The sequence below is a fragment of the Puntigrus tetrazona genome, chromosome 7, assembly GCF_018831695.1.
Source record: "Puntigrus tetrazona isolate hp1 chromosome 7, ASM1883169v1, whole genome shotgun sequence".
Lineage (NCBI taxonomy): Eukaryota > Metazoa > Chordata > Actinopteri > Cypriniformes > Cyprinidae > Puntigrus > Puntigrus tetrazona.
This window is the reverse complement of record NC_056705.1, coordinates 28550649-28577196: the sequence shown is the minus strand read 5'-3', so window position 1 is coordinate 28577196 and position 26548 is coordinate 28550649. Positions and strand designations below refer to the sequence as shown.

Sequence of the window (26548 nt, the reverse complement as noted above, 5' to 3'; positions counted from 1 at the left end):
TGGGTCTAGAATGGTTTCTGGCGGAGGGATATGAAGTAGTGCGGTGAGCAGGTTAAGGGGATTCAGTAAAGTAGTGACGGTTACATTACTGCGAGCGCTGCCAGCACTGGACAGCCTTGAGACTTTGCAAGATTTCCTCTGTAACTTTTGAAAAAACGTTCTGGTTCCGCAGTTAGTTTAACGGAGGAATATGATAAGTTCAATAAGCGTTCATAGTCGTGACTGTCAATGTTAAAAGGGCAGATTCTTTGAAAATCAGTATGAACTTAAAGGGTCTCGGCGCGGTGTTACTGCTGTTTCTCACTATAAGTACAGAGGTGCGCAAATCCGAGTCTGCGGTAAGTAATCATTGCTTGTTACTTCTTTTAGTTACATCTCAAAGTGAAACGACCGTTGCCATCGCGTTGAATCAATAACGCACGCTTTAGCTGAAGTTTATAAACGCGGGTTACTTTATAACATGAAAGCATTGCTTTCCTTGAGATCGCTGAGAACAAGTGCGAAACTTCTGTGTGACTTGAAACACGGGATATTCACGTGCAGTCGTTAAGATACAGCACGTTATATGTGTTTGCCTCTGCTTTATTGAATATTAGCTACAGAGATATGCTCATCACATTTTTAATAGTCCCAACTGCATGTAGGAAGTTCTTTTAAAATGTATTATTAAGGGTTGGATATAAAATAGCAGATTTATTTTAAAATATTTGTTAACTTTCTTTTAACTCTCGTCAGTATTATAGGCTGTAATATATTATCTGTCTGTTTTTTTATTTTTGTTGTTGTTGTGTTGTTGTTGTTTTTTACTTATGTACTGAGGTTTTTTTAATTTCATAAACACGCATGTAGTTATTTTCATGCCTGTAATGTTGCATACTAAATATCTAGCAAATATGCTGAAGTAATATATTTTATAAATATCTTTTTTTTTTTTTAAATACCTTTTCTTAGCATTGGTGTCTAATCTGCACCGACACAGATGTTTACTGATGAAGCAAACGGGTCGCCGTCCGATTACTGACACGGTGTTGTACTTGACATTATCGCCTAAATAAATGCCAGTTATTTACAAACCTGGGATATTATGATAAGGAGTAATTGTTCTCATCTGTAAAATTTCATTGTTCAGTTCAGTTCATTGACCACAATTTTGCTGTCTTGTTAGCCACCACACCAGAGATTGATCCTGGTCCATCTGATATGCTCCTGATTGGATGCATTGCCTCAAATGATATGGCATCACTGGGAGACGGACTCCTTGTCCCGCTGTCAGAGTAGGCTGTAGCAGAAGGCAGGTGAGGACATGTTCAGGGAGGGCCCTGTCCTAGAGGTACAGATAGAGCAGAGGCAGAAGAGCACGTGTGGTGACCTTACAACAAAACACATCATGTTCCTACATTTCCCAAAGGGCATTGTTGCGCACCGGTCCCAACGGGAAGTGTAAATGTAGATGGCACTTTCCTTCCCCGTGATTGGCCGTTGAATTGCCTCAATTCTCAATAAGGAATCTGGAGCTCTTTCTCTTTTACCTCCAAGGTTCCGCCCCGATTTCTGTTTCTCAGTTTACAAGGCGAAAGGTGCCATCTGTCATTCATAGAAGGAGGAGCTCGCTGGACATCAGGATAGGCACGTAGACATATAGCGACGCCCCCATCCCCCGAGACTGCACGACCCTCAGGTCTATTCAATAAGTGAATCTAACCACAGCCTATTGTTCGCACAACCTCTTAACCCCTCAAGTCCTTCACATAATGCCAGTTTTTACATACCACCCCCCCAGTCCAGTCCAGTGTGTGTCTGCGTTTGCCTGATCAAGGAGACAGAGTGTGGCAGTGATTATTTAGGCCGATTCCAAATTTAAAACATTTATAATGCGACACAAGTAGATCACTGAATCTAGAGTTCCTTGTTTTGGCTTGTGCTCGGTGATGCTTTTTAAAGAAACATCTAGCGGGTCTGACATTGTTCACATTAATAATAAGGTAAATATGAGGCTGTTACTGGGGAGAGTAAACGATTATTGATAAATCCTTGTCTGATGATATTTTAGCAATCGTGTGTCTGTTTAGAATCAGAAATAGTCTTGCCAGAATTGATCTAATTGGTCACACAGTCGTGCAAAAAGGTCCGAAATAGTTTTATTCGCTCATTGATTCAGATTTAATTGGTTTAGACGGTTCACTCTGGCATATAAACGTTTGCAGCTGTTTCTCACAACAGAATACTTTATAAATCATGAAATAAATAGAGGTGGATAAATAATCCACTGTAGGTAACACGACTTGCAATGTCTTTTATAAAATGTTGTTTGTCAGCAGTGAAGTAGGTGTTTATTGTAGGTGTCTATATCCATTAATCCATAACATTATCTAAAAAATAGGAGCAAAACATTGGGAATTGGTGTTGGCATCAAGCACTAGCTCCAATAAAAGGCTAGATACGCTCCCGGTGGATAGCGCTCAAGCTAACTAAGAGATGTCCTTTTGAGGAGCCAATGCGGTGTGAAAGAACAGATTTTCTCCTATTTTTAAAATGTCAAAGCCTTTTATCTCAAAGCAGAATGGAATTCCTGACCACAATTCCCACCCTTCTGTCTTTCAGGACTGGCCGCCTAGTGGTCAAATGTAGCATCGCAGTACAAAGTGCATTTTAATGATAGCTGAAGACGAACATGCCCTCAGTAATTCATCTATATATCTCTAACATTTTTATTTCATTTAAATACAAACTAAAATTGTAGTTATCTGGGATATTCTAGTCTTTTGTTCTTCCAGACATGCCAGTCAGAGAGGTCAGAGAGTTTGTAGGTAACTTGAACCATAGGGGTCTGCTTTGAACGTTTCATACTTGAGGGACTCCGTACACTGTGCAGGTCAAGGTGTATGAACATGTATGGGTGTGTGTGTGGCATCTGTATGTGTTCTGCTTCAGATATAAGCACACTTACAGGCCAGGATGTGTACATATTTGCTTGTATATTTAATACATAATATGGCAACGCACATGGTGTGTATAAAGTCCACTAGAATCCAAATAAAATCCACCCCTAGAGTCACATGATAAAGCAAAAAACCAAAAGAGAAACACAGACACACACACGCCCACGAGGACAACCCAAACGTAAGCAATCTGTGTTCGCAGACATAACATCCATTTAGTACAGAGATATGAACCCTGAGTGGCCGGGCTTTGCAGCAGGATATAGGGACCGTGATGGGGGTTGGCAGCTCGTGATAGCTCCTTCTCTCCTAGAGGACAAGCAAATTCCAGTCTTATCTCACCTGCAGGAGAGAGAGAGGGTCACGAGATTAGCACAGGCAGCCATGCAAGAAACTTATTTCAAAACAGGCCCACAAGCGCTTGCGATGCTCGCTATGACAGCTCGCACCAGTTTTCTAGAATTGAATTCCAGTTTCACGATAGTTCACCCAAAAATGAAAAATGCACTCATCCTCAGGCCATCCAAGATGAGGGTGATTTATTCTTTCAGTAGAACAGTAAAGAAGAGGTTTAGCTAAAACCGCGGTCCTTGGTGATGCTTAAAATCGTAGCAGATGCCCTTTTATTTTTTATCAAGGTATGTAAAATGAATAGCTGTGGCTTCTGATGATACGCTGAGGTTAAGTAACATTATTAACAATATTATTACGGTGCAGAGTGATGTACAGTTCAAAAATGAATAATTCTTTTGAATTGAATTCTTTTGATTTTCGGGAGAATAATCTCTTTTAGAGGCTAGTATCAAGACTGAGTTTGTTTATGCTGAACTTAATGCCCTTATGAGTCAAAGGCTCTTTAATGCTCTTCAATAGTTATTATTTAATTTGAGTTCTTAGATATTCCTCCATAATGTTTTGAGGAAAAGTAAAACCGCCAAAAATGCGAAAATGGTAGTTGCATAGTAAGCACGTGGCTCAGAGGTTTGGAAGATACTTTAATATCAGATCTGCAAATCTGACCACAGTTTTAGACATTAATTACATTTACATACATTTTAAAAGTTCAGTTTCGTTTAGACATAATAATTTGTTAAACATATTAAAAGTAATACATCTTTAGGGCCCGAGCACTGGTAAAAAAAATAAAAAATTGACGAATACAATTAAAATTCAAAAGATACATGATTGTATTCATGTATTTTTAAATATTGGGTACAGAAATCAAAAGAATAACTTCATTTATCAAATAGATATACCCTATATCCAACTTTCACACTTAATTATGTCCATTCAAATTAATTTGTCAAGTTTTAGTTGTTTTCACTTTAACTGTTTGCTCTGTGGTACATCTCCTTTGATTTAATGAGCTGCTCCATTGACGTGTAATCACGTGTTTTCAGAAGCATAAGTAGTGTTTTTTTTCATCTGAAATGCGCTGTGGTTCATATTCATATAATACAGAAACACTCATGAAGCAAGCAAGACATGCGCAACACACACACATATTTTTATTGTTGCTGAATGAGAGGGACAAGTACAGTACAGTCTAGCGCAGTTACACTTTCTCCGTAAACTCGTGTTTGCTCAAGTCTGTAAAATAAATGTTGTTTATAGTGAATGCCCTATAAATGTTGTTTTACATTTACGATATGGTTTTCATCCAAATGATGTGCGTGCTAAGTAAGCAAACATCAAATGCACGCTCTCTCTCTCTGCTTATCATTAAGTAATGTATCTCGTGCATTGTTTTACTTACTTGTTTTTGACATATCCGACAGAACTACAAACTTTCCAGTGATGTCTGTGAGTAAGGGACATTAACAAGCTTGCGTTGTGCACCGCCTCTGCAAACGTGTGTGTTTTTTAGTGTTTTTGCTCATCTGCAATTTGCCTAGGATGCTTCCTTTTGGAAGAAAAACAGATGTCTATTAGACGTCTTTAAGATGCTTATCATTTAGAACGTAAGTAAAACTGAATATCCGAAAGACGTCTGTCAAATATTTTTGACAGCAGACGCTTTCCAGTTCAAGAGATCTTTAACAGACATCTTGCTGACGTATGTGTGCTATCTGGGATAAACAAGTCCTAACTTAAATGTGCAATGTCCGATCTGCACCAAACGCCCCTTGTTTGGTTAAGAGTCAGGGATTAAAGACATTATTCAGGTTTAATCATTCATAATTCCACCTGCTGAAAAGGTATCAGTTACTGTTTCTGACACATTGTACGAGGATACGCTACTGAGGTGCTTTTCTCAGGAGAAACATCACAGAAGGAGGAGATTGGATCAAAATCTTTTGATCAAGCAGAAGACTCAAAATCTATTGCTGGTTGAAGGCCTAGTGAGTGTTAATAGACGAAATGGTATGTGTGTACTGTTGGTGTGTTTATACTTACAATGTGGTGTGAAAGAGATGCAAATAGCATTTAGGACTAGCTGCACAGTGATCCTCATCTCACACCCAATCTCTATTTCCTCCATGCCTCACCCCCCACAGTGCTAAATCCTAAATAAACTGGCAAATAGCAGCTTTTTCAGTGGGTGGCTAATTTACACCACACATACAAACACATGCGTGCACTCTGTGTTTGTTTATGTGATGGAGAGGTCATCAAACTGTGAAAGAACGGTGAGAGAGATGTTACCTGGACCTCTTGTGTGAGGATGAGTTTGAGCGGGAGAGAGAGAACGTCTACTGTTGCTACAGACATCACCTTCATTGTCGCTCTCTCTGTTTGATAGGCAGACGCGTAGCGTAGTTAGTGCATTACAGAAATCTGTTGCACTTTACATCGCTTTTAGCAGATCCAGCACATCAGAGAACAAGAAGAACTCAAATATACATTTTATATCACATTCATCACATTTACAAATAATATCTAAACGTCAGCCGTCTCAAAAAATGGTCCACTATATCTTCATTGCTTTAAATTCAAACTTTTTGTCTAAGATTAGAGTGGAAGTTTCGAAATAGACATCAAGAACATAATTAATATGCTTGAAGGGATAGTATGCTTGAAGGGATAGTTCACTCAAAAACGTTTTACTTACCAATGTCGTTTCAAACTTGTATAACTTTCTCTTTTTTCCTGTGGAACGACAGAAGATCTTCAGAGAAATGTCTCAGGTTTTTTTGTCTGTACAATGTGAGTGGTCACCAAATATCTCCAAAATATCTTTAGTGTTCTTTTCAGTTTTGGGTAAACTATGCCTTTGTTCTAAAAGCTACTGTAAAATGTTGTAAGGAAACCTTCAGAGTTTGGATAGTTTATAGTACGTGAGCTTTTTATTTACTTCTGAGTGTGAGGTTGCAGTTTATGCTGGGGGCTGTATTCACTCCTAAATAGCAAAAATTAGCTTTCGCAAAAATGAACTGAATCTCAGCGTACTTTTCACAGATGAGCAATGTGTCCATAGAAATGTCTACAAACTGATTCAAACTGGAAATAATTACGCAGTCCATAAAGGTGTGGAGATGGCAGCATTGTCGGCTTGATCTTCGCAGCAGACGCTGAATCAGAAAACACTATTTCATTCACAGATAATTAAAATATCTCCTTGCTATTTTTGTACCGAAATATTCACAGTCATTACTTCAGCCTCTTTACTGTACTAAAATCTGTACTGGAATTATTATTTCTCCTGTATCTTTTATCCTTAAGATGTTTTATGTGTATGCATACCCGCCCCATCAGAGTGACATCAGCCATGTTTGAAGTAGAAAACCTGCTCAAGCCCATACCTGTGGTTTAAACCTTTTGAGCATGTGCCAACTCTAAGTGCCAATGCATTCAGGGCACTATCCTGCATTCCTCCTTTAAGCAGAATTTAGCATTTAGCAGCCCACATTTATATATGTATGTATATATATATATATATATATATATATATATATATATATATATATATATATATATATATATATATATATATATATATATATATGCATGTGAATGTTTTTTAACCATTTTTTAACTCCACTTTAGCCTGGAAGTGTTTGAGGCATGTCTGCTCTGGTACAGTTGGGCATATGGAGTGATAATGAAAGCGATCTAAAATCAGAGACATTAAATAAGGGATGTTGGATTGGGTGTTCAAAGTAGTACAAACGGGAAACGTGGAGCAAATGTGAGGAGCGGTACGGTGCATTCCTGATGGATTTGATAGCAGTGTTGCCGCCTGCTTGTTTAAAGTACAAATACGTGTTGGTAGAGCTGCGTTGAATGAGGTGATTACTTAGGTTGGAAATAGGCACGTTAATCATAGGCACGTTTAATAACAAGCACGTTTGCAGAAAAAAATACACAGGGCAGTCTCGATTGAACTTGTCTTTATCTATAGGAATGTCATATTGTATATGTAGAAAACATCTTAAGAGAAACATCTTAGACCAAGGAAACAGACTGTGTGCATATGTGTGTGACATTACACTGACTTCTGATGTAGTTAACAGCTCTCCTCGATCTTCTGTTCATGTTATTTCTTTGTTGTTTTGGTCTCTCTGGCACTTTTAATATTTCTTAAGCATTAAATTCATGTAGTTGCGATGAGCGTAGCAGTGCAAACATTTTGTTCTAGAACCGTCTTGTTTTCAAAGGGAGGAAATGAATGGAAACTCAAGGATTGATCTTGATCTAGATGTCTCCTCCCTCTTTTATCTGTCATCTTATACTGTAAAACTTTCTCTACTGCACTATCAGTATATGAAGCGGTTTCTTGTTTTTCAGTGTTGTGTCTGAAACGTGTCTAGCTATCCACCTACCTACCTACCTATTTATCCTATCCTATCCAGTATTATGAATATTATCAATGTTAAAAACAGATCAATGTCGACAGCATTTGTTGTAAAAACAGCATATATTTTTCAACGTTATGCTTAATTGTCATTTATGCATCCGCGCTTAACTTAATGCATCCTTGCTGGATAAAAAAAAAACAACAGTTCAGCGGTTACTTTATTATCAAATGTTATTTTACACAGATTTTGCTTTTTAAAAACAACCGCTCGGTATCAAATTAGCTACTCAAGCGCACTGTGTAGTTGCATTCATATTTTACACACTGCCTTTAAATTACAGCATCAAGCCTAAACTTGTAATCACATTAAAGTTGACCTTTAACGTAATCTAAGACCTTAAGGAGTGAGTCACGCGTTGCTTTTAAACACCTGGAAATCTATCAAAAATAAGCTCCAGTGTGATTATAAAAGTGAAAAAGCATTTCATCCAGGCCATTGAGGTGGGAGGAAGACAGTCTGCGCGAGACAGACATTGTAATATGCTAGTGTCAAGCTGTGTCTAGCCTGCTTTAAAACAAGGTTGTAATTATATAGCTTTTGTCAGATATAGATGTGCGCGCATGTTTCTTCAATGTCTTTTCAAACAATGAGCGACAATAAATCTTGCTTCAACATGTATCCGTTTTACAGCTTTGGAGAGCTAGAGTCATATTCCCTAAACATTCCTCCTTCCCTAAACATATTTACATTTCATGTGATACACACCCTTGCTTTTCAACTTTTGGTCGATCCTCATCTCCCCGTTTTCTTAGGCTCTTTCGCCTGCCGTCTGCTTCTGCCATTAGCGGTGAATGAAGGCAGCAGTGGCTCCCCTGTGTAACTCTGGGCGGCCGTGGATGCGCACGTGAAGAGTGGCTAAAGCTTGCTCTGTTTCCAGTAAACAGTAAATCAGGCGACGCTTTAGATCTCGAAAAAACGTGTAGATTAGCACAAAGAAATTCGGTTAGGGAATTCTGATCTGGCATCGTTTTTCATTTTTAATTAAATTTTTGGTTTTTTTTCTCTCTTTGGCATGACAATGCTTTCTCAACAATGCTCTGGCATCCGTGGCATTTTATCATCTGCCCTCCTCTTGCCTTGTGACAACACGGGACTTTTTTAAAACTTTGTCAATGGGATGAAGAAAAAACCAAAACCAAAATTTAACACAGCGTTAGAAGCACTGCGTTCAAAATATCGTCTTTTAAATAAAAAGCCTACAGCTATCGACGTTCTTAACCGCCGCGTGACAAAAGGGCTTCGAGACGTAATTCATCTGAGCCCTGAAGTTTTAGATTCGTATGCGAGCTGGGTATGGCATGCAGGTTTGAACATGCACCGTTAGGGATAGAATTAGATCTCCAGATTATAGTTCAGGTGAGAACTTGTCTTACAATCAGTGGAGTGGCGGTCCAAGTCCAGTTGCTTCACTGCTGTGATCCCCGCTCTGGGAACCTCGCTCTGATTTTTGTTTACCTTTTCACCTTTACTCTGATATTACAAATGAAAGCTGATTCCAAGAGAGGACTTGCTTAGGCTGCATAGCAGTCTGTAACTATTGACCGTTGCGGTTCTGTAGCTCTCTACGAGCTCTTCGTAGCGTCCACTAGTGGAGAAAGGAGGGACCTTCAAGAGTCCAGCTGCTGTTGCATAAACTGCCGCAAATATTTAGAGAGAATGCTGTCCGTACAAAAGTACGGTCGGTGCACCTGGACGTGTTGACATAGTTGAGTTTTAAACAAGTTGAGATTGGACGTCGTAAATATTGCGCCTTCTCAGGCATTTTCGCTGCCAGTTTCTCTTTCTCAGGGGAAACTTGTGTTTTGGGAATTTGATAAGAGCTTTATCTGTTCAGTCGGTGATGTGGACACAGATGTCCAGCAATTCACAGAAAGCCAGGCGTTTTTAATGGACGGCTTCGGCGAAATGTGTTTTAGAAACAAACACTGCATTGACGCTTATTTATGTGAAAGCCTGAAATCCGGTAACCAAACTTTTATTTGTTTGGTACGTCCCAGATTAGGTGGTGGAGTAGTGGCCTTGACTCAAAAGCCTCCCCTGCTGTCTGGGAATCTGTGGGACATCCCAAAGCCATGCTCTGTCAGTGTGTGTGGGAGATGTTTCTTATCAGGAGCACTTGTGTTGAATCCAGTCCACCTCAGAAGAGATGCACAATGCAGAGACCACGCGTCGCTGACCTTCTTTTGTGCCGAGTCCTATAGCTAAACTGATTCAGAAACATAATTATCTTTCATAGTGTGCCATTTGGAAGAGATAACTAGCTAAAATGTGCTAGACTGATCATCATAAGTGTTTTTTTATGGCAGACACCAGTACCTTTTAAGTGTCTGATAACATATATGACTTAATAAATGATATTATTAATATTATTATTATTATTATTATTGTTGTTTGATAATGACAATAATAAAACTAATACTTCAGCAGTTAATACTGTTATTGTTTATATATGTTTATTGAATATATATTTATTATTATTCATTATTTATTTATTATTATTCATTTTAATCAGTTGTTACATTATTTTAATTACATTAACATTTACATTAATTTAAAGTTGTTGTTTACTGAATATATGTGTCTGTATTGTGCATATTTATTATGCATATATAATACATACACATATATTTTGAATATTTTTTTCTTTTTATATGTACATGTTTATGTTCACATAATTTATATTATATATAATATATTTAATATAGAAACATAACTTTTTTTTTCTTAAATGTTTTTTCTTGATACAAAAGAAATATAGACAGTATGCATATATTATGTAAACAAAAGCATATTTTGGATGCGATTAATCTCAATTAATCATTTGAAAGCACTAAAAATATTTAATTAAATTACTTATTTCTTGCTCAAAAACATTTCATATTTTTTTCAATGTTTGAATTGAGTGATGCTGTTTAATATTTTCGTGGAAACTGTGATGCATTTGTTTTAGGAATCACAATAACATGATTTATTTAAAATAGCATTTTTTATCATTTTTAGTTTCACTTTAAATCAGTCTTTTCTGAAGTGTTTTATTCAGCATTCTGAAAAAATCAACTTTTGTGTGTACGTATATTAAATGAAAGCTTTTCATCACTCAGATTGATGCTAGTGGCTGGTAGTTTCAACAGCCTTCTCATACAGCATCTGAAATCAGACTTAGAGTTTGTTGTCATTTTTCAAATAAAGATCTAGTAAATTTGAAAGAGATCACCAGTGCGATATGATCATTTATACCTTGACCCCTGTGCATGTTTTCCCCCTCGCCCTCTCACTTGACCTTTAGCTGGTTAATTGGTAAAGGCCGAAGGTCATTCTTTTCTTACCTCCACAGGAATAGGAATAAAAGAATTCCAGGGAAGAACCAGAAGGAGGTGCTTTCTGGCTCATTAGATTTAAAAGATTTGTAGCCTAAAAACATGTTTAAGAGATTCTTGGGATGTCTTTTTTTGTTTTCTCACGCCATTGACCTTGAAGACATGAATTCCAGCGGTGACTATGGAAAAGGAATTCAGTCAAATGTGTTATTCTTACCGTTATAGCTAAATGGTGCCTGGAGAAAAAAAGATTTTTAGTGCACTTCTGTTAAACTTTATGCTGACTGTGAACAAAATGACCATTGCCGGACCGTCAGTACTGTATGTGTGTTTTTTTAAGCAAATGAATGCTTTTTTTAGCAATGACACATTAAGCTGATCAAAACGACTGCATTATTAAGGGATTTCTTTATTCCGCCGATCGCAAAGGAAGATATTTAGAAAAAAGTTTGTAATCTTTGACTTCCGTAGTAGGAAAACAAATGCTATGGAAGTCAATGGTGACTGAAAACAGCCTGATTTCTTCAAAATATCTTCCTTTGTGTTCGGCAGAGCAAAGAAATTCATACAGGTTTGTAATTTCTTGAGTGTGAGTAAATGATAGAATTGATATTTTTGGGTGAATTATTCTTTTAAAGGTGACATATCAGAAAAATATATAGATTTTCCCGTTTTTAAGTGCTAAAATCAGGCCCCAGGCGCATCTACCAACCAATGAAAAATATTAACCCAGTAACTTTGTCTTAGTAAGCCTTGTCCTGTTTACCTTCACAGACATAATTAACTGACTGTTTGTGTTGATCACGTGTTTAATATGTTATAACACATGATTTCAGCACGATCAACGTGACCATCAGAATCAGAACCGATGTTTTTAGCAGGTACGAGCTCTGATGGCGCCGTTTCAAAATGGTATAATGAATGATCTGTGGGGCATTTTGAGATGAAACTTCACAGAAACATTCTGGAGACTTGGAGACAATGGGAAACAGAGGGAAGCTTAGCAATGTTGATTAAAGGGATTCACCTGTTCCCGGTTTTCCCATCATCAGGCGAACACAAGCTGATACAGACCCCAGCTTATAACAAAAACAACGGAAAAGATTTTCCGTATATGTGCTTCAAATTAGTGTTACCGGTCAAAACAGTTCACCGCGAGCTTGTGCGTGATTGCGATCGTGTGTTTGTATACGTGTGTTTGACCGGGAATTACTTGTGGTCTGCTGCCACTTTGTTCTGTCTGCTCCCAGCATTCATCTGCCCTCAGGCCGTCTCTCACTGAGGGTTAGTTAATCCACCGAGCCTGGCCTGGAATCTGCCCGTCCCTTGTTGGTGAAGCGTTGCACTGCTTAATGTTCTCCACAGGGCGGCCCTCTTCAGCTCTTGATCTTTTCCCTCACTTTCACTGTTGATCTAAACTCCCCTCTTTAGAGTCTAGACATCCAAAAACAGACACAACCGTCCACACATAAAACAGACATCAAGCTAATCAAAAATGACTGTAATAAATAACATTAAGCACGGTTGATAATATGAGATGTTTCTTGAATCGTGTGAAATAATGGCTGCTTCAAATCAAGAATCAAGAAAAAAACGAAAACCATTATTTTCCATTGTAATAATATTTCACAGCATTCATTTTACTATATTTCCATAGACCTCTTTTGAACAATTTTTTTTGTCCAAACCCAAACTTTTGAAATTGTTTTGTGCATAGTAGTGATAATTATTGTATTATCCTAGGGTTTTATTTCTGGTGTGTATGTGTGTGTGCAGTTTTATGTAGTTTCGGGACAAATATATTACCAAAATATAGCAATATACTCTCTTTTTTTGCCTAAAAAGCATTTATGGTTTATGCTAGGAGTAAGGGTAGTTTTAGAATTATGCTGTTGATGGCGTTTGAAATGTCGCTCGATGCATTAGTTCGTTAATTTTGTGGATGTACAATATTCGTTCATTTGCACAGGTTTTTGACATGAAATACTTTAGTTTGCACGTATTTTGATGTTATATCAAGCTAGATCAACAAACTAACTGGTACAGCATTTTATATACAATTTACCACAAACATACAATTCATTTAAAATTTTAAAGGTACTTTACAAATAACATAGAGTATACTTTTAAGAAAGTACATTGAACATTCGGTGTTTACAGCTCATTTTTAATTTCCAGCACTCTTTGTGCTTTTCTTTTTCAATAGCATAATAGTTATGAATCAAGCAGGTGTGCTTTTCAGAATTAGTTTTTGTTTGCTTTTCTTCAGGTCATCATGAGATAATCTGCCAAAAGAGGAATCTTTTCATAAGGCTTTTTATTTGTCAGTGATTTGTACTGTTTCTATTGTGATTGCAGGATGCCTTGATCCTAGATGTTGAGCTCTATGTTTATTTTATTCTTTTCTCCTGTTTCAGATAATACCGCTTTGTGTATAACGTCACACTTCAGTGCTGTCATTTTTAGCATGCGTGCACGGTTAAGACCCCTGTTTCTGTGTTACTGACGCCTGATGAGTACATTGTTCTGATGTAATGAAAAGTTAACCTTTGACGGGATATGAACCTTTAAAAGAAATGACGGACTTGTCTGTTCAGACCTTTCAAATTCTAGAGACAGTATATAAAGCTGTTTGTATGTGTATGACTAGCGGGACCATTGTTCTGTTTCATAAATAATTATGACTGTTCTAGAGTTGCTTTGGATGTTTTTCGAATTACTTCTCTCATATTGAAGAACTGTCTTCAAGAAGCATCAGTTATAGGCAGATAGTTCGCATAGCAAGGAGCTCATTTTGCAATAATACATTTCAACTTAAAACTTCTATCTTCTCAAAACGTAGAAGCACACAAGATCATTATTTACTGTTCAAAAGATAAAAAAGAGGCTGGGAAGTTTTTTATCTGCTGCATTTATTTAATCAAAAATGTATTTCAAGAGCAATATTGTGAAATAAATAACAACAACCAACAATTTCTATAGGAATATGGGTCTATTTTAAAATGTAGTGGCAAAGCTAAATATTCATATTATTGTTCATATTAGCATTCGGTGTCACCTGATTCTCATAAGCTTAATCTGAAATGCTTCTATGGTGCTCAAGAAACTTTATTATTATTATTTTTCTAAACTCTGACATAAATGCAGCCCGTGTCTGTTTGAGATCTTTGTGATCTTGTTTTAGGAGGTAGGAGTTATTTCAGAAAGCAATAGCGCCATCTAGTGTTAAAATAAAAAACACCACAGGCCTTTTATAGCACGAAGACACAGCAACTGCGATCTACTTCTACAATCTACTGTACAGTCAGGTTATTTGCTGTCATTTAATTATCATTTATTCTGACTAACAGTGTATATCACATATAGTTTTCGTTCATTTGCCAGGGATTGCACTTTGTATTAGGATAGATTGTACTATGGTGATTGTTCAGACAGTAATTTTTTCCTCATTAAACGAAATAAAAATTCATAAATAGTACTTTTGATTAATGTTGTCATGTCTCGTTTACACACAACGAGAGATAAAGACTTAAAGTAAAGATGTTCTGTGTAATTCCGCGTCCACACCACTAGGTGTCAGTGTGTCGCGCAGACGTTATTTGGAAACACAAATGCCTGCTGAAAATCGGTTTTGCCATCACATTTACAAATAGAAAGTAGGGTTTTTTTTTTTTAATTGCAGTAGTATTTAACAGTATTACTGTTTATGCTGTGTTTTGTGTAACTTTAGTGAACTTAGCTAATGTATTTTAAAAAACAGGGCCTATTCCAAAATAAAATCCAGTGTGCCTACGATTAAATAGTGTTTTGTGTTTTCAGGCATGTCATGGTTGTGGGACTGGATCAAAGTGTGACTGCAGTGGGGTGAGAGGACAGAAGGTGGGTGTTGATTCACAGACAGACACATTCATGAGCTGAGCTCCTGTGGACAGGGTCAGTGCTCCAGGAAAACATATCTGTTCAAATTCACTTCATTCGTTGGGAACACACTGCATCATGAGCTGCGCTTATTACGGGATTTTCAGGATGTATAATGGAGTATTTTCCTTTAAATAAGTGTGTACTGATGCCATTTACAGCTGCTTTCGAACTGAACGTGTTTACTATAGCCTGTGAAATCCACTTTGTAGGACACTTACGGTCGAATGGAACGCATCTGTAGACTGATGTCTGCAGGCTAATAGGAATCTATTTAATGCGTCCATTGTGTGGCTATTCTAGCCCTTTAATTAGGCCAAACCGTATTCATTTAAAGTTCAAAAGAAGTGAACATGAACTCAACATAAGCCTGACTCTTTTCATTTTTACCCGTGCTACCAGAAGTGCTTCACGGGGTAATGTATGCTTAGATGTTGTGGTTTTTACATTTTATCCGAGTGTTTACATTACTTGGTTTTATTGTTTTTTTTTGTGATCTTGTGTACATCCATAATGATAATGGCTCTCTATGATGCCGTCTCTCCTTTGGTCTCTTTTATGCCTTTCTTTAAACATTTTCCTGACTGTAATGACAGGGGGAGCGAGGGTTTCCAGGTTTAACGGGCCAACCAGGTGTTCCAGGTTTCCCAGGACCAGAAGGGCCGATAGGGCCTCGTGGAGAGAAGGTCAGTGGCGTTATCCATGTGTATAATTACTGATCAACCCATATCTGTTATTAATCAGCTTTACAATTGCTTCTTTAAAACTTTGTTTCTCTCGCAGGGTGATGACGGATCTTATGGGCCGAGTGGGCCTAAAGGAATAAGAGTGAGAGTTTCTCCATAACGGCTTCGGACTCATAATAGACGCACAGTTATGAACAAATGCTGACCGTTTCTGTGTTTTTGCAGGGACCTCCTGGATTACCAGGCTTCCCAGGAACACCGGGAATCCCAGTGAGTGTTTCAATAAGAGACGGACTATTTAGAAGACATCCGTTCCTTAGTCAGATTGCATAGTTCAGTTAGTTTATTATGTGCACCTTGGCCTGGATCAGATTATCTCATTGCATTGAATATGGAATAACATGTTTTTCAGTACAACCAGCAATAGTTATAAGCATATGTGTGCTGTTTTTGACTGACAGGGTCTCCCAGGACAGGATGGACCCCCAGGACCCAAAGGAGTTTCAGGCTGTAACGGAACCAAAGTATGAAACAGCACAAACAAGAATCTCTTATGTGTTCACAGGTAAACATTTAAAAAGAGCAAACAAATATTAACCTTTTTCCCTCACAAGGGTGAAAGAGGATTCCCAGGAAGTCCGGGCCTTCCAGGTTTAGTGGGTTCACCAGTAAGTGTTGCTTTATGTCACATTTCTTAGTTGCAAGCATACGGTAATGCGCTCGCGGAGGTATCTGAAGTCATTATTCTCATAGTAATTCATACTTTCTTGTCCACAGGGTCCACCAGGTTTTATAGGGCAAAAGGCAAGCGCTTCATTTCATATTATGCTTATGTTCTGCATCGCAACGGCATGCTTCCTTCAATGCGTAAACAGGACGTGAGCCAAATGATGTTAACAAGCACCTTCTCTTTTCTCCTGTAGGGGGAGCCTGGGGAGATCATAGAAATTAATCGCCGTTCACAAACTGGGGATCCTGGATTTAACGGTTTACCAGGCTCCAGGGTGAGCAAGTCGATTAGCAACAGAACCCAAACGTCACAAATACTCATGTTCCTATAAATGTTTGGGGTAAATTGAAAACATAATTTTAAAATCAAATCGTAATTTGGCCCAAACCGGGGATATGCTCGTAGTGGATTTCAGTGTACCTTTTTAAATGAGTATCATAACAAGATTCCGTTCTTTAATATATATATAATATTCTGACTGTTAGTAGAAAAGTTAACAGTATGTGCATTTCTTTATAAATATGAAATAACACTCTGGTTACGATATACAGGGTGATCCTGGACCCCCGGGTATTCCAGGTCCTTTGGGTCCTCCCGGTCCACAAGGGTATGAGGTAAGACACTGATATTTCAGATGAAGGGCTGTGAATCTGGCTCATACAGTTAAATATAGCTCATAAAGCTAATTATAAACTCTTGTTTTTCAGGGACGTCCAGGCCCTCCTGGTCCACCAGGACCAAAGGTAGGTTTGAATGCTTGTGTTGAACAGCGTCATGTTTTCTGATCCCAATTTTGGCAAAGCGCTAATGTGTCTCTTTAACTTGAAGGGAAACATGGGATTGAACTTCCAAGGACCCAAAGGAGAGAAGGTGCGCAGCTGGTTCCGTGACAAGAACATCATGTTCATCGGGTTTATGCACAGTTGAGTTTTGAACGTGTCTTTTTGTGTGTAAAGGGTGACCGTGGATTACAAGGACCCCCTGGGCCACCAGGGCAGGTTGGCGAAGTATCAGGCTTACCTGATACAGTCATTCAACAAGGAGAAAAGGTAACATGATTTACTTGCTTCAGACCTTTTAGAACCAGAATAGATTCATCTATTCAAATCTATTCAAATACTCTCCTTGCTCAATCGTTTTCAAACATTTGCACCATGCAGGTTTAATTTTACAGTAATACTGAATACTGATTATTGTCGGATTCAATTAAAATGATAATAATTGAACACATCCATCACAATACTACTTAAGTTCTGCCTTGAACTTTGAGTTTTATCTGACGTTCAATGCAGATTTGAAATACTGAGGAATAGTTTGCTTAAACTCCTGCAAATGTTACATACTTAACTACGGGAAACACATTTTTTCTTAACTGTAACTGATTACAGTTAAATTTATTTTGTTATTAAATTACGTAACTCTGTCGCATGTAACTAGTTACTCCCCAAAACTGAAGGTAAGCCGCTAAAATAACTCTGAACATGCCTGGTCATCTGTAATGTGTGTCTTTAGTAAACCCTGACAGTATATTTTTTTTCATGTCAAAAAAGGGCTTGTGCTTTATTTATTTATTTTTTTCTTGTATTTAACCTGTAATTTTTGGTCACATTTAATATTTTTGTCTTACACAATGACAAACACTAAAATATTCATCAGTTACACTGCATGATAGCAAGGATATCATGCTTTTGTGAACGTATGTTTTGATTCATATTTTTCTGTGTTCTTTGTTAAATAGGGTGATCGTGGCCTACCTGGAGAAAAGGGTTTTCCAGGTCCCCCTGGACCCCCCGTATGTATTTTTCTTTTTGTTTCATTTCTTTCCATTCTACATTCATTTAAAACACACTGGCATCTTGGCATCTCACAGAAGTGTAGTATGCATCTGATAGATTACATTATATCTACATATATTAAGTATTATACTTTCTTTCTTATTTTTGTTCATTTGTCTGACAGGGTCCACAAGGTGGCCAGAAAGGTGAGAAAGGAGAACCTGGGGAGCCTGGAAAGAGGGTAAGTCGAAGCCTACCGAAACCTCAACTATTCATTTATGTTTACAGATTACAAAAGACAGGACATTTATGTGGTGATATATTGATTTTATTAGGGAAAGCCTGGCAAAGATGGTGAACAAGGCCTCTCTGGATATCCAGTAAGCTGTGTACAATAGATGTTTTGTAAGGTTTATCACACAGGTGATTTTCTTTAATACTGTTGTGACATCTTTTTTTAGGGTGATAAAGGAGAACCAGGTCCTCCTGGTCTATCGGGGCGAGATGGTGTGAGAGTAAGTGCTGAATGTTCTTTTCAGTGCGTTCACAACATTAGATCCAGAGTAAAGCTTGTCTAATGATGATCACAGGCACAGAGGTACAACTTTAATGGAACTGAGCTGAGCTTTCATAAAAACCAGCTCACACACAGGTCATTTTGTTGAATTGAATTAAAAATAAGGATGTTGTGATTATTCCGTTCCATTTCTGCCACATATTATGAATGAACACGGTCATTGTTATAATATAGCTGTCATTGTCACACTACTTTTTGTCCAATATATATATATATATATATATATATATATATATATATATATATATATATATATATTATATATTCTTTTATTAATCCCTTTAGGGTGAGAAAGGTGATCGAGGACCTCCTGGACCGCCATCATACAGGGTAGGTTGACTATTCCTCAGTTCTATTTTACAGATGCCTGATATTTATTATTATTCATCATATCATTGATTAGTTTACTCATAAAACCTTTTCACCCGTTAGAATGGGCAGTTCCCAGAAATAGGTGGAATAGGACCAAAAGGAGACAGTGGTGAGCCAGGATACCCTGGCTCTAAAGGAGACAGAGGACTGCCAGGTATTTAAAGCAGATCTAGTAACGGAAGTACATGTTTTTACGATTGTTGGCACCACAGAAACAGTTTTAGTTCTAGGAACTCCGTTTGGGTGAACTAAATTAGCTCTTAAGAGTAGGGTCTAAAACAGTCCTGGAGGAGCTACCAGTGATGTTCGCTGATTTGCCAAACCCATATGAAACACTACCTGGCATTTTTAAAAAAGCCATTTGAAAAATTTACTCCCCAAACATGGAAAACAGCCATAAAGGCATTCTCAGCCTTGATAAATAAATTATGCGTTTACTTTCCATCTTTGTTATTACAAAACCTACAAAACACAACAAAAACAGGTCCGACCCAGGGCTAGCTGATAAATAGATAGCGATAATTTGCGCAAAATAATTATTCTCTATAAAACGGGTACAAAGAGTTCCTTCTGCCGGTGTGAATGAAATGCTGGCTAGGTCCTTTAACCACGAAGTCGCTTTAGACACCACTCAGGGTCACGCATGATTTCAGCTGTGCAAAAAGAAAAAAACATTACTCAGGCTTCTCATTATTTTTGCTTATGCATACCTAATGAATAATTATCCCTTAACAGTTTGTATTGGCCATTTGTGTTATTGTCTTGAAACAATTTAACTCCTTCTCAGTGATATAATTATGTGCTCATGTATTGTGACCTAGTCAGGCATTGAAGAAAGCAACCAGAAATATAATTTATCTCTTATTTATGCATAAATATATGTTGTACAATGTTGTGTGATGAAGTAGTCTTAAGCATATTTATCTTTTGATAGGTATTCAGGGGCCACCTGGTTTACCAGGTCCTGCAGGTAAGCGGCACGTTTTTTTTTTGGTTTGTTTTTTTTTGTTTTAATTAAACATTTTTATATTATTTTGTGATGTCTTTCACATAACTTTTCTTTTAGCTTTTTATTTGCGGTTAAGTCATGTTCAATTCATGTTAATATATTAATGCAGTGGATTAAATCAATTTGTCATTACAGGAATTGGAGGTCCAGGTCCTTCCGGTCCACCAGGTTTACCTGGAGAGAGAGGAGAAAAAGGCGATGAGGGACAACCTGGAATCTCTCACCCTGGACCACCTGGGAGAGCAGGTCCAACAGGAGTTCAAGGAGTCCCAGGACCTCCTGGTCCCCCAGGAATATTTAACGGCGACATAGAATGTAATCGTGGTCCTCCTGGTACTCCAGGCCAGCAGGGGGAGCGAGGATTTACAGGAGAAACGGGACAGAAAGGTTTGCATTTTATTCCATATTATAAAATAATATGCATGTACACACATACCTTTAGAAGATTTGAGGAAATTTGTGTCTAATACTTTCTACTACCAACTGTATTAGGTCAAAAAGGAGAGACATGTGCCAGTTGTTTCACTAATGGAAACCCCATCCCAGGACCCCCAGGGTTTCCAGGTCCTCCTGGAAATCCAGGTAAGATAAAGCCAAATTAAGTTGTGTTCACAATTGTCATGTTTGTTTTTTTTAAAAGGGATGCTGTTAAAAATACGAGTCTTGGTCCACTTTCAAACAAACTCTTACAATGAGTGATGGTTTCAATGAAGTATAAATGCAACATGGACCAAATACTTCAAACCAAAAACAGGATGTAATGACAAGATGTGAGATGATTTAACAACAACGAAACAAGCAGTGTGTCCAACACAAACGTGCAGCAACAAGGAGGAAATGTATCTTTTATGAGCTCTTTGTGAGTTTGCAGGTAGTAAAAATATAATGATATGTATACGCAACAATGAGCGCACTTAGACCAGCAGAGGGCATTGAGTGTAATCCACATAAAGCAGCACTGCTCAGACCAATTGGTGTATGACGTCAAAGTACCTATTCATTGATCAGTCTGCCTAGATCAGACTGCTTTAAGTTTGTTCTGGACCAAACAAACCAAGAGAATTGAACTACAAGTCTGAATGCACCTTTAAAATAAATACCTCTACAGTACATTTTAACCTTCAGGTCTAAAGAACAGAAAAAAAATTAAACTCTTAACAAATGGCTATTTTATATCAAGCGCAGATGTTTCTCAAGCAACGTGTTACGCTTATTTTTATGTCAGGCTCACCTGGTTTTCCTGGAACTAAAGGAGACAGAGGATTCCCGGGAGGGCCAGGGCTCATGGGCCCACCTGTGAGTGCTTCTTCACTTTTTGTTTAAGTGACAGATGATGCAGAGTGATAAGGAGACACATAAGGACTTCACATTTCTAAACTTTAGGGAATACCAGGACCTAAGGGTCTCCCTGGAGTCCCTGGAGAGAAGGGCGACCCAGGCGATGCACTCTCTGTTCCGGGTGTGAAAGGAGAAAAGGGAGACACAGGCTTTCCTGGACCTCAAGGTCTGCCGGGACTTGATGGAAGACCTGGTCGTGATGGAGTTCCTGGTCCCCCAGGCCTCAGAGGACCACCCGTAAGTGTTTGTTTACTTCTCATTAGAAGTACAACTTCTGGGAATTTTATACAGTTAAGTACATTGATATATAATAATACAAAGATTTAATAATACCAGACAGGCCAGGCAATCAGTGATGATAATAATAAGCCTCAGTCTACCAAATTACCATTTATCTTAGTCAACCTTTATAGAACATTTCATTTAACCAGCAGTATTAAAAAATATTTTTTTATTCCTCTGCAATATTGCTCTTTCTGATTTCTATGTGAACCACTTTTTGTGTTTATTACTAGAAACAAGGCTTTGCATGACTTTAATAACAGGTTCGCAACACAAGTTGCAGTAATATAAGCCTTATTTTCTTACAGGGTTCGGCATTTGTGAAAGGCACACAAGGTCCATCAGGTGATCCTGGCTTGCCAGGACCTCCTGGAGACAGGGGTCTGCCAGGTCCCCCTGGATTTGGTCCTCAGGGGCCTCCTGGAGAGAAAGGTATCCAGGGTGTTTCAGGAAGATCAGGAGGCCCTGGAGCACCAGGTAAAAAGCAATACTTTTGTCTTTAATTTCAAGTTATATTGATTTAAAAATTTGAATCATGTGAATTACACATAAGCTAATTTTTCACTAATCAAGGTGAAAAATAAGTGTAGTTACCTCTTATGTGATAACTAGAAGTGCAGCTGATTATTTCAACTTGTAGCTTGGCATGTTTCAGTGTATCAGTGATGTTACAATAGACATTACATCATTTTAGTGTTTTTCTGTATGGGTAGGTCAGAAAGGTGAACCTGGCTTGGCAGTGTCAGAAAAAGGTGAACGTGGAACCCCAGGACGTGATGGAGATCCAGGTTTGCCAGGAAGTCCAGGTAAAGAAAAACCAACTGGCTGTAGTTTGTGAGCTTACATTTAGTTGTCTTGGTTGAAGTTGGGATTTCAGATTTCAACAGAGACTGGTTTTATATCTGTACAGGTAACCCAGGCCTACCAGGACAGCCTGGGTTCCCTGGCTTAGCTGGACCCAAAGGAGATTCTGGTCTTCCTGGTATTGGTTTGCCAGGACCCCCAGGTCCTAAAGGTACAGTGTTTTCCTGCAGTTGAAACACTCATAGACTCATGTCTGCTGCTATGTGTTTCCCAATTCTGTGAAAAAGCAGAAAATTGGCATTATTTATTAAAAAAATCTGATTTGGCTAAATACCTGCCAGTTTATTTCTCTAGAAACATGTATTGTTCAACACAATAATTTGGGTATTAAGAAACAGCTTTGTCCATGTCTAACAGTGTTGTCCATATTCTTCAGGATTTCCTGGTATTGCTGGTTCCCCTGGTGGACCTGGTATTCCTGGACGACCAGGTTTGGATGGACTACCTGGACAGCCTGGATTACCTGGGCCCAAAGTATGAAACATTTATATATATATATATATATATATATATATATATATATATATATATATATATATATATATATATATATATATATATATATGTATATTAATTTGACATTTTAAGAAGTACAAAAGAAGTGCAAACTGAAATTTTCAGGAATAAATGAACCTGCTATGAGCATCTGTTTTTCCTTTTTTATGCTTGACTCTCATGTTTGTATTGAATTATGGGCAGTTTGTTTGGCCATTGTTTTTACTGGTTATATACTATAAATTAGACTGCAATATGGTTATAAATCAGTGGACCAAATTAAGCTTAAAGCGCTCAAATGAGTGTCTTTGTTCCCAAAGGGAGAGCCTGGTTTTGGTCAACCTGGACCTCAAGGTCCTACAGGATTTCCAGGCAGTAAAGGTGCTCCCGGGCCTAAAGGTGATCCTGGTTTTTCTGGAAGCCCTGGTGCACCAGGTCGTCCAGGTCTTGATGGTGCTCCTGGATCTAAAGGTAGACATTATATAGTTATAGTTATTATTGTATTATTATATAATGTTGAACTGTGATTAAATCAGATGTTTTTCAGTTTTTCTAACATGATTTTTAAAAAATTATTTACAAATGATCTTTGCGTTTTCATTTTGCACTTAGGTGAACCTGGCTATCCTGGTGGTCCTGGTTCTCGTGGCCCACCTGGGCCACCCGCCTTTGGCCTTCAGGGTCCCCCTGGTCCTCCTGGAGCTCCTGGCTCTATGGGGTCTCCTGGTATGTCTGTAATTTATTTTGTAAAAATACGTCCAGACATGAACAGGAAAGCTCTTCCTGTGAACTACTCAAGCCTATAATGAACTTTGTGACCACAATGAATCTTGAATTAGAGATATTCTGTTATGACCCCTGTTATGGATCTTAGTAAAACAAATCTGTAGTGTTTTACTATGTCACACCACTGTCGTTTCCTCTTCATTAGGAGTCCCTGGTGCAAATGGAGAGAAAGGAGACCGCGGTCTCCCAGGTTCAAGTTTTCCAGGGTTGCAAGGTGACAGAGGAAGCCCAGGACTTACAGGGCCTCCTGGTCCTTCTGGTCCACCTGGAGGTCCAGGACTACCTGGTCAAGATGGCCTACCAGGGCTGCCTGGTGAGATATGATGAGAGCAGTAACCCCTGATGTTATCACATTTGACTTTATATATTTAATATATGCAATGTGTGTCTTGTTTCGTCTTTCTCTATTAATCCTATATAACTGTTACAGGGCCTAAGGGAGACATTGGTGGGATGGGTGCTCCAGGGCCTGTAGGTAACCCTGGCAACCCTGGCAGACAAGGCTTTCCAGGACCAAAAGGTTTGATACCAATTTTGGCTTTAGCTCAAATTTCTGAAACAATTTCCCTGGTAGATTGAAATATTTTGGTGCTTTGTGCTCCGGCAGGAGATGATGGTGTCCCAGGAAGATCAGGAAACCCAGGTTTCCCAGGAACAAAGGGAGACAAAGGTGACCCAGGCATTCCAGGCCCACCTGGCATAGGCACACCAGCAGGTCTACTTAAGGGGCAAAAAGGAGAATCTGGAGTTCCAGGTGAGTCAAGCATGTTCGCTGCTACCTTTAAGTAGAATTAACTATTTATGCTGTGTATGAGGAAAATATTATTATGCATATTCATGAATCATGGATATTATCACTTCATAAGCATTTTATTATCCAAACTTAACTTATTACCTAGTATAAGGTTAGAACAGTCCCTTTATTTCACCTACAGTACCAGGATGTTGAACATGAAACAACAGTGGACATTGCAGCAAATGGCAATTATCCCAAACGCAAGAAAACTCTCGCTTGGTTTCAGAAAAAGAAAATAAAGCTGCTGCAATGGCCCAGCCAATCACCTGACTTGAATCCAATATAAAATAGGAACTAAAGATCAGAGTTCATAGAAGAGGCTACACACCTGAGAAATGTTTCTCCATACAGGAGGCATTTTGAAGCTGTCATTACCAACAACGGCTTTTGTGCAAAGTATTAAATAAATTAGATGTAGTTACATTTTATTACGTGTAACTTTATTTGTTTTATTTTATATGTATGGATGACTTGTTATCAACATCTGGTGAAACATTCATGTAAACAGCACCTGTAGAAATATATTTTTAATATATTTAATATATAAAATATATTTATTGGGTAAAAATGGAGACGTGTTCAATACTTATTTTACCCCCTGTATATATGTGTATATACATACACAAGGGTAACTAGGTCATGGGGAGCACATAGAAAAACAGAAGACACCACAAGTACAAGCCTGACACCTTGCAATTGGTGGTTAACAACTACTTTCTACATAATTACCTTTTCTCATGCCTTTTCATTTGTATATCATTGGAACTATTGCTTATATAAAGATTAACTGGATCCTTTCTTTAACTGTGTTTGTTTTTTTTTCAAATTCAGAATTAAAAGAATGGACCCTTTTTAACCGTTATATTGTATATTGGTCACTCAACAAATGTCTTTATTTATTTGTAGGTTATAGCGGACCACCAGGAGCAAAGGGTATTCCCGGTATCCCTGGAGATCCTGGTAACCCTGGGCAAGATGGAAGGCCAGGTCTATCGGGACCTCCAGGTAAAGCAGACAAGTGCACATATTTAAGCCATCAAAAAAAACATGCTTAATCAACTAGTCTCCTGTATGTGCATATGCACTACTGAATAGGTTTTAAATTACAAGTTTAATGGATTTCTCTTTTATTCGCATTCAGGCCCCAAAGGTGATCCTGGTATTCCAGGAACTCCAGGGTCTCCAGGAGCCCAAGGACTAAAGGGTAGCATGGGGGAGATGGGGTTACCAGGTCAGCTCTTTATTCTCCAATTCTAAAACTAAAACAATTGGCCGTTCTATGTAATCTTAAAGCTAGACTGAGACAATCTTTTTTGTTATAGGAGTTACTGGAGTGAAAGGAAACCCTGGCCAACCAGGACGACCTGGCCAGCCTGGCTCTCCAGGAACACCAGGGTTCCCGGGTCAAAAAGGTGACCCTGGCTCACCAGGATATGGCTTACCAGGAACTGCTGGCCAAAAGGTAAAAACACATTTTTTTCTGCTTAAACATTGAGAATATTTGCTTTAATATTTAATCCTATTAAATTCCCAGGGTGAACCAGGCCCTTCAGGATTCCCTGGAACCCCTGGTCTAAAAGGGCAGCCTGGCCTTTCAGGATCTCCAGGCTCACCTGGTAGCCCTGGACCAAAGGGTGATCCAGGACTCCCAGGATTCCAAGGTGCACCTGGCATTCCTGGCCCTAAGGGTTTGGATGGTGCTCCAGGCTCTCCAGGTCCTAGTGGAGCATCTGGTAGGCCAGGAGATCCCGGACGATCTGGATTACCTGGCACCCCTGGTGATAAAGGTCTTGCTGGACGTGATGGTATTCCAGGACCTCCAGGACAAAAGGGTGAACCAGGTTAGTTTGAATCCAAAAGCAATT

General features: G+C 38.4%; 1 protein-coding gene across 2 annotated transcripts in view; it reads left to right on the top strand.

Moving 5' to 3' along the window:
* Window positions 1–87: 87 nt before the first annotated feature.
* The window catches only part of col4a5 (collagen, type IV, alpha 5 (Alport syndrome)), a 36170-nt gene continuing 9709 nt past the window's right edge, over window positions 88–26548 (top strand). For both annotated transcript variants that reach the window (XM_043244418.1, XM_043244417.1), the window contains exons 1-37: window positions 88–338; window positions 14875–14934; window positions 15570–15659; window positions 15757–15801; window positions 15885–15929; window positions 16121–16183; window positions 16274–16327; window positions 16437–16463; window positions 16583–16663; window positions 16941–17003; window positions 17097–17132; window positions 17218–17259; window positions 17346–17438; window positions 18128–18181; window positions 18349–18405; window positions 18500–18544; window positions 18626–18679; window positions 19027–19071; window positions 19174–19267; window positions 20048–20083; window positions 20258–20509; window positions 20615–20704; window positions 21348–21418; window positions 21506–21697; window positions 22051–22219; window positions 22456–22548; window positions 22653–22757; window positions 22983–23080; window positions 23422–23572; window positions 23714–23827; window positions 24033–24200; window positions 24318–24407; window positions 24495–24641; window positions 25590–25688; window positions 25825–25914; window positions 26006–26145; window positions 26218–26524. In XM_043244418.1, coding sequence (XP_043100353.1) covers window positions 261–338; window positions 14875–14934; window positions 15570–15659; window positions 15757–15801; window positions 15885–15929; window positions 16121–16183; window positions 16274–16327; window positions 16437–16463; window positions 16583–16663; window positions 16941–17003; window positions 17097–17132; window positions 17218–17259; window positions 17346–17438; window positions 18128–18181; window positions 18349–18405; window positions 18500–18544; window positions 18626–18679; window positions 19027–19071; window positions 19174–19267; window positions 20048–20083; window positions 20258–20509; window positions 20615–20704; window positions 21348–21418; window positions 21506–21697; window positions 22051–22219; window positions 22456–22548; window positions 22653–22757; window positions 22983–23080; window positions 23422–23572; window positions 23714–23827; window positions 24033–24200; window positions 24318–24407; window positions 24495–24641; window positions 25590–25688; window positions 25825–25914; window positions 26006–26145; window positions 26218–26524 — 3538 coding nt within the window. In that variant the 5' untranslated portion in view covers window positions 88–260. The remainder of the gene's footprint in view (window positions 339–14874; window positions 14935–15569; window positions 15660–15756; window positions 15802–15884; window positions 15930–16120; window positions 16184–16273; window positions 16328–16436; window positions 16464–16582; window positions 16664–16940; window positions 17004–17096; window positions 17133–17217; window positions 17260–17345; window positions 17439–18127; window positions 18182–18348; window positions 18406–18499; window positions 18545–18625; window positions 18680–19026; window positions 19072–19173; window positions 19268–20047; window positions 20084–20257; window positions 20510–20614; window positions 20705–21347; window positions 21419–21505; window positions 21698–22050; window positions 22220–22455; window positions 22549–22652; window positions 22758–22982; window positions 23081–23421; window positions 23573–23713; window positions 23828–24032; window positions 24201–24317; window positions 24408–24494; window positions 24642–25589; window positions 25689–25824; window positions 25915–26005; window positions 26146–26217; window positions 26525–26548) is intronic.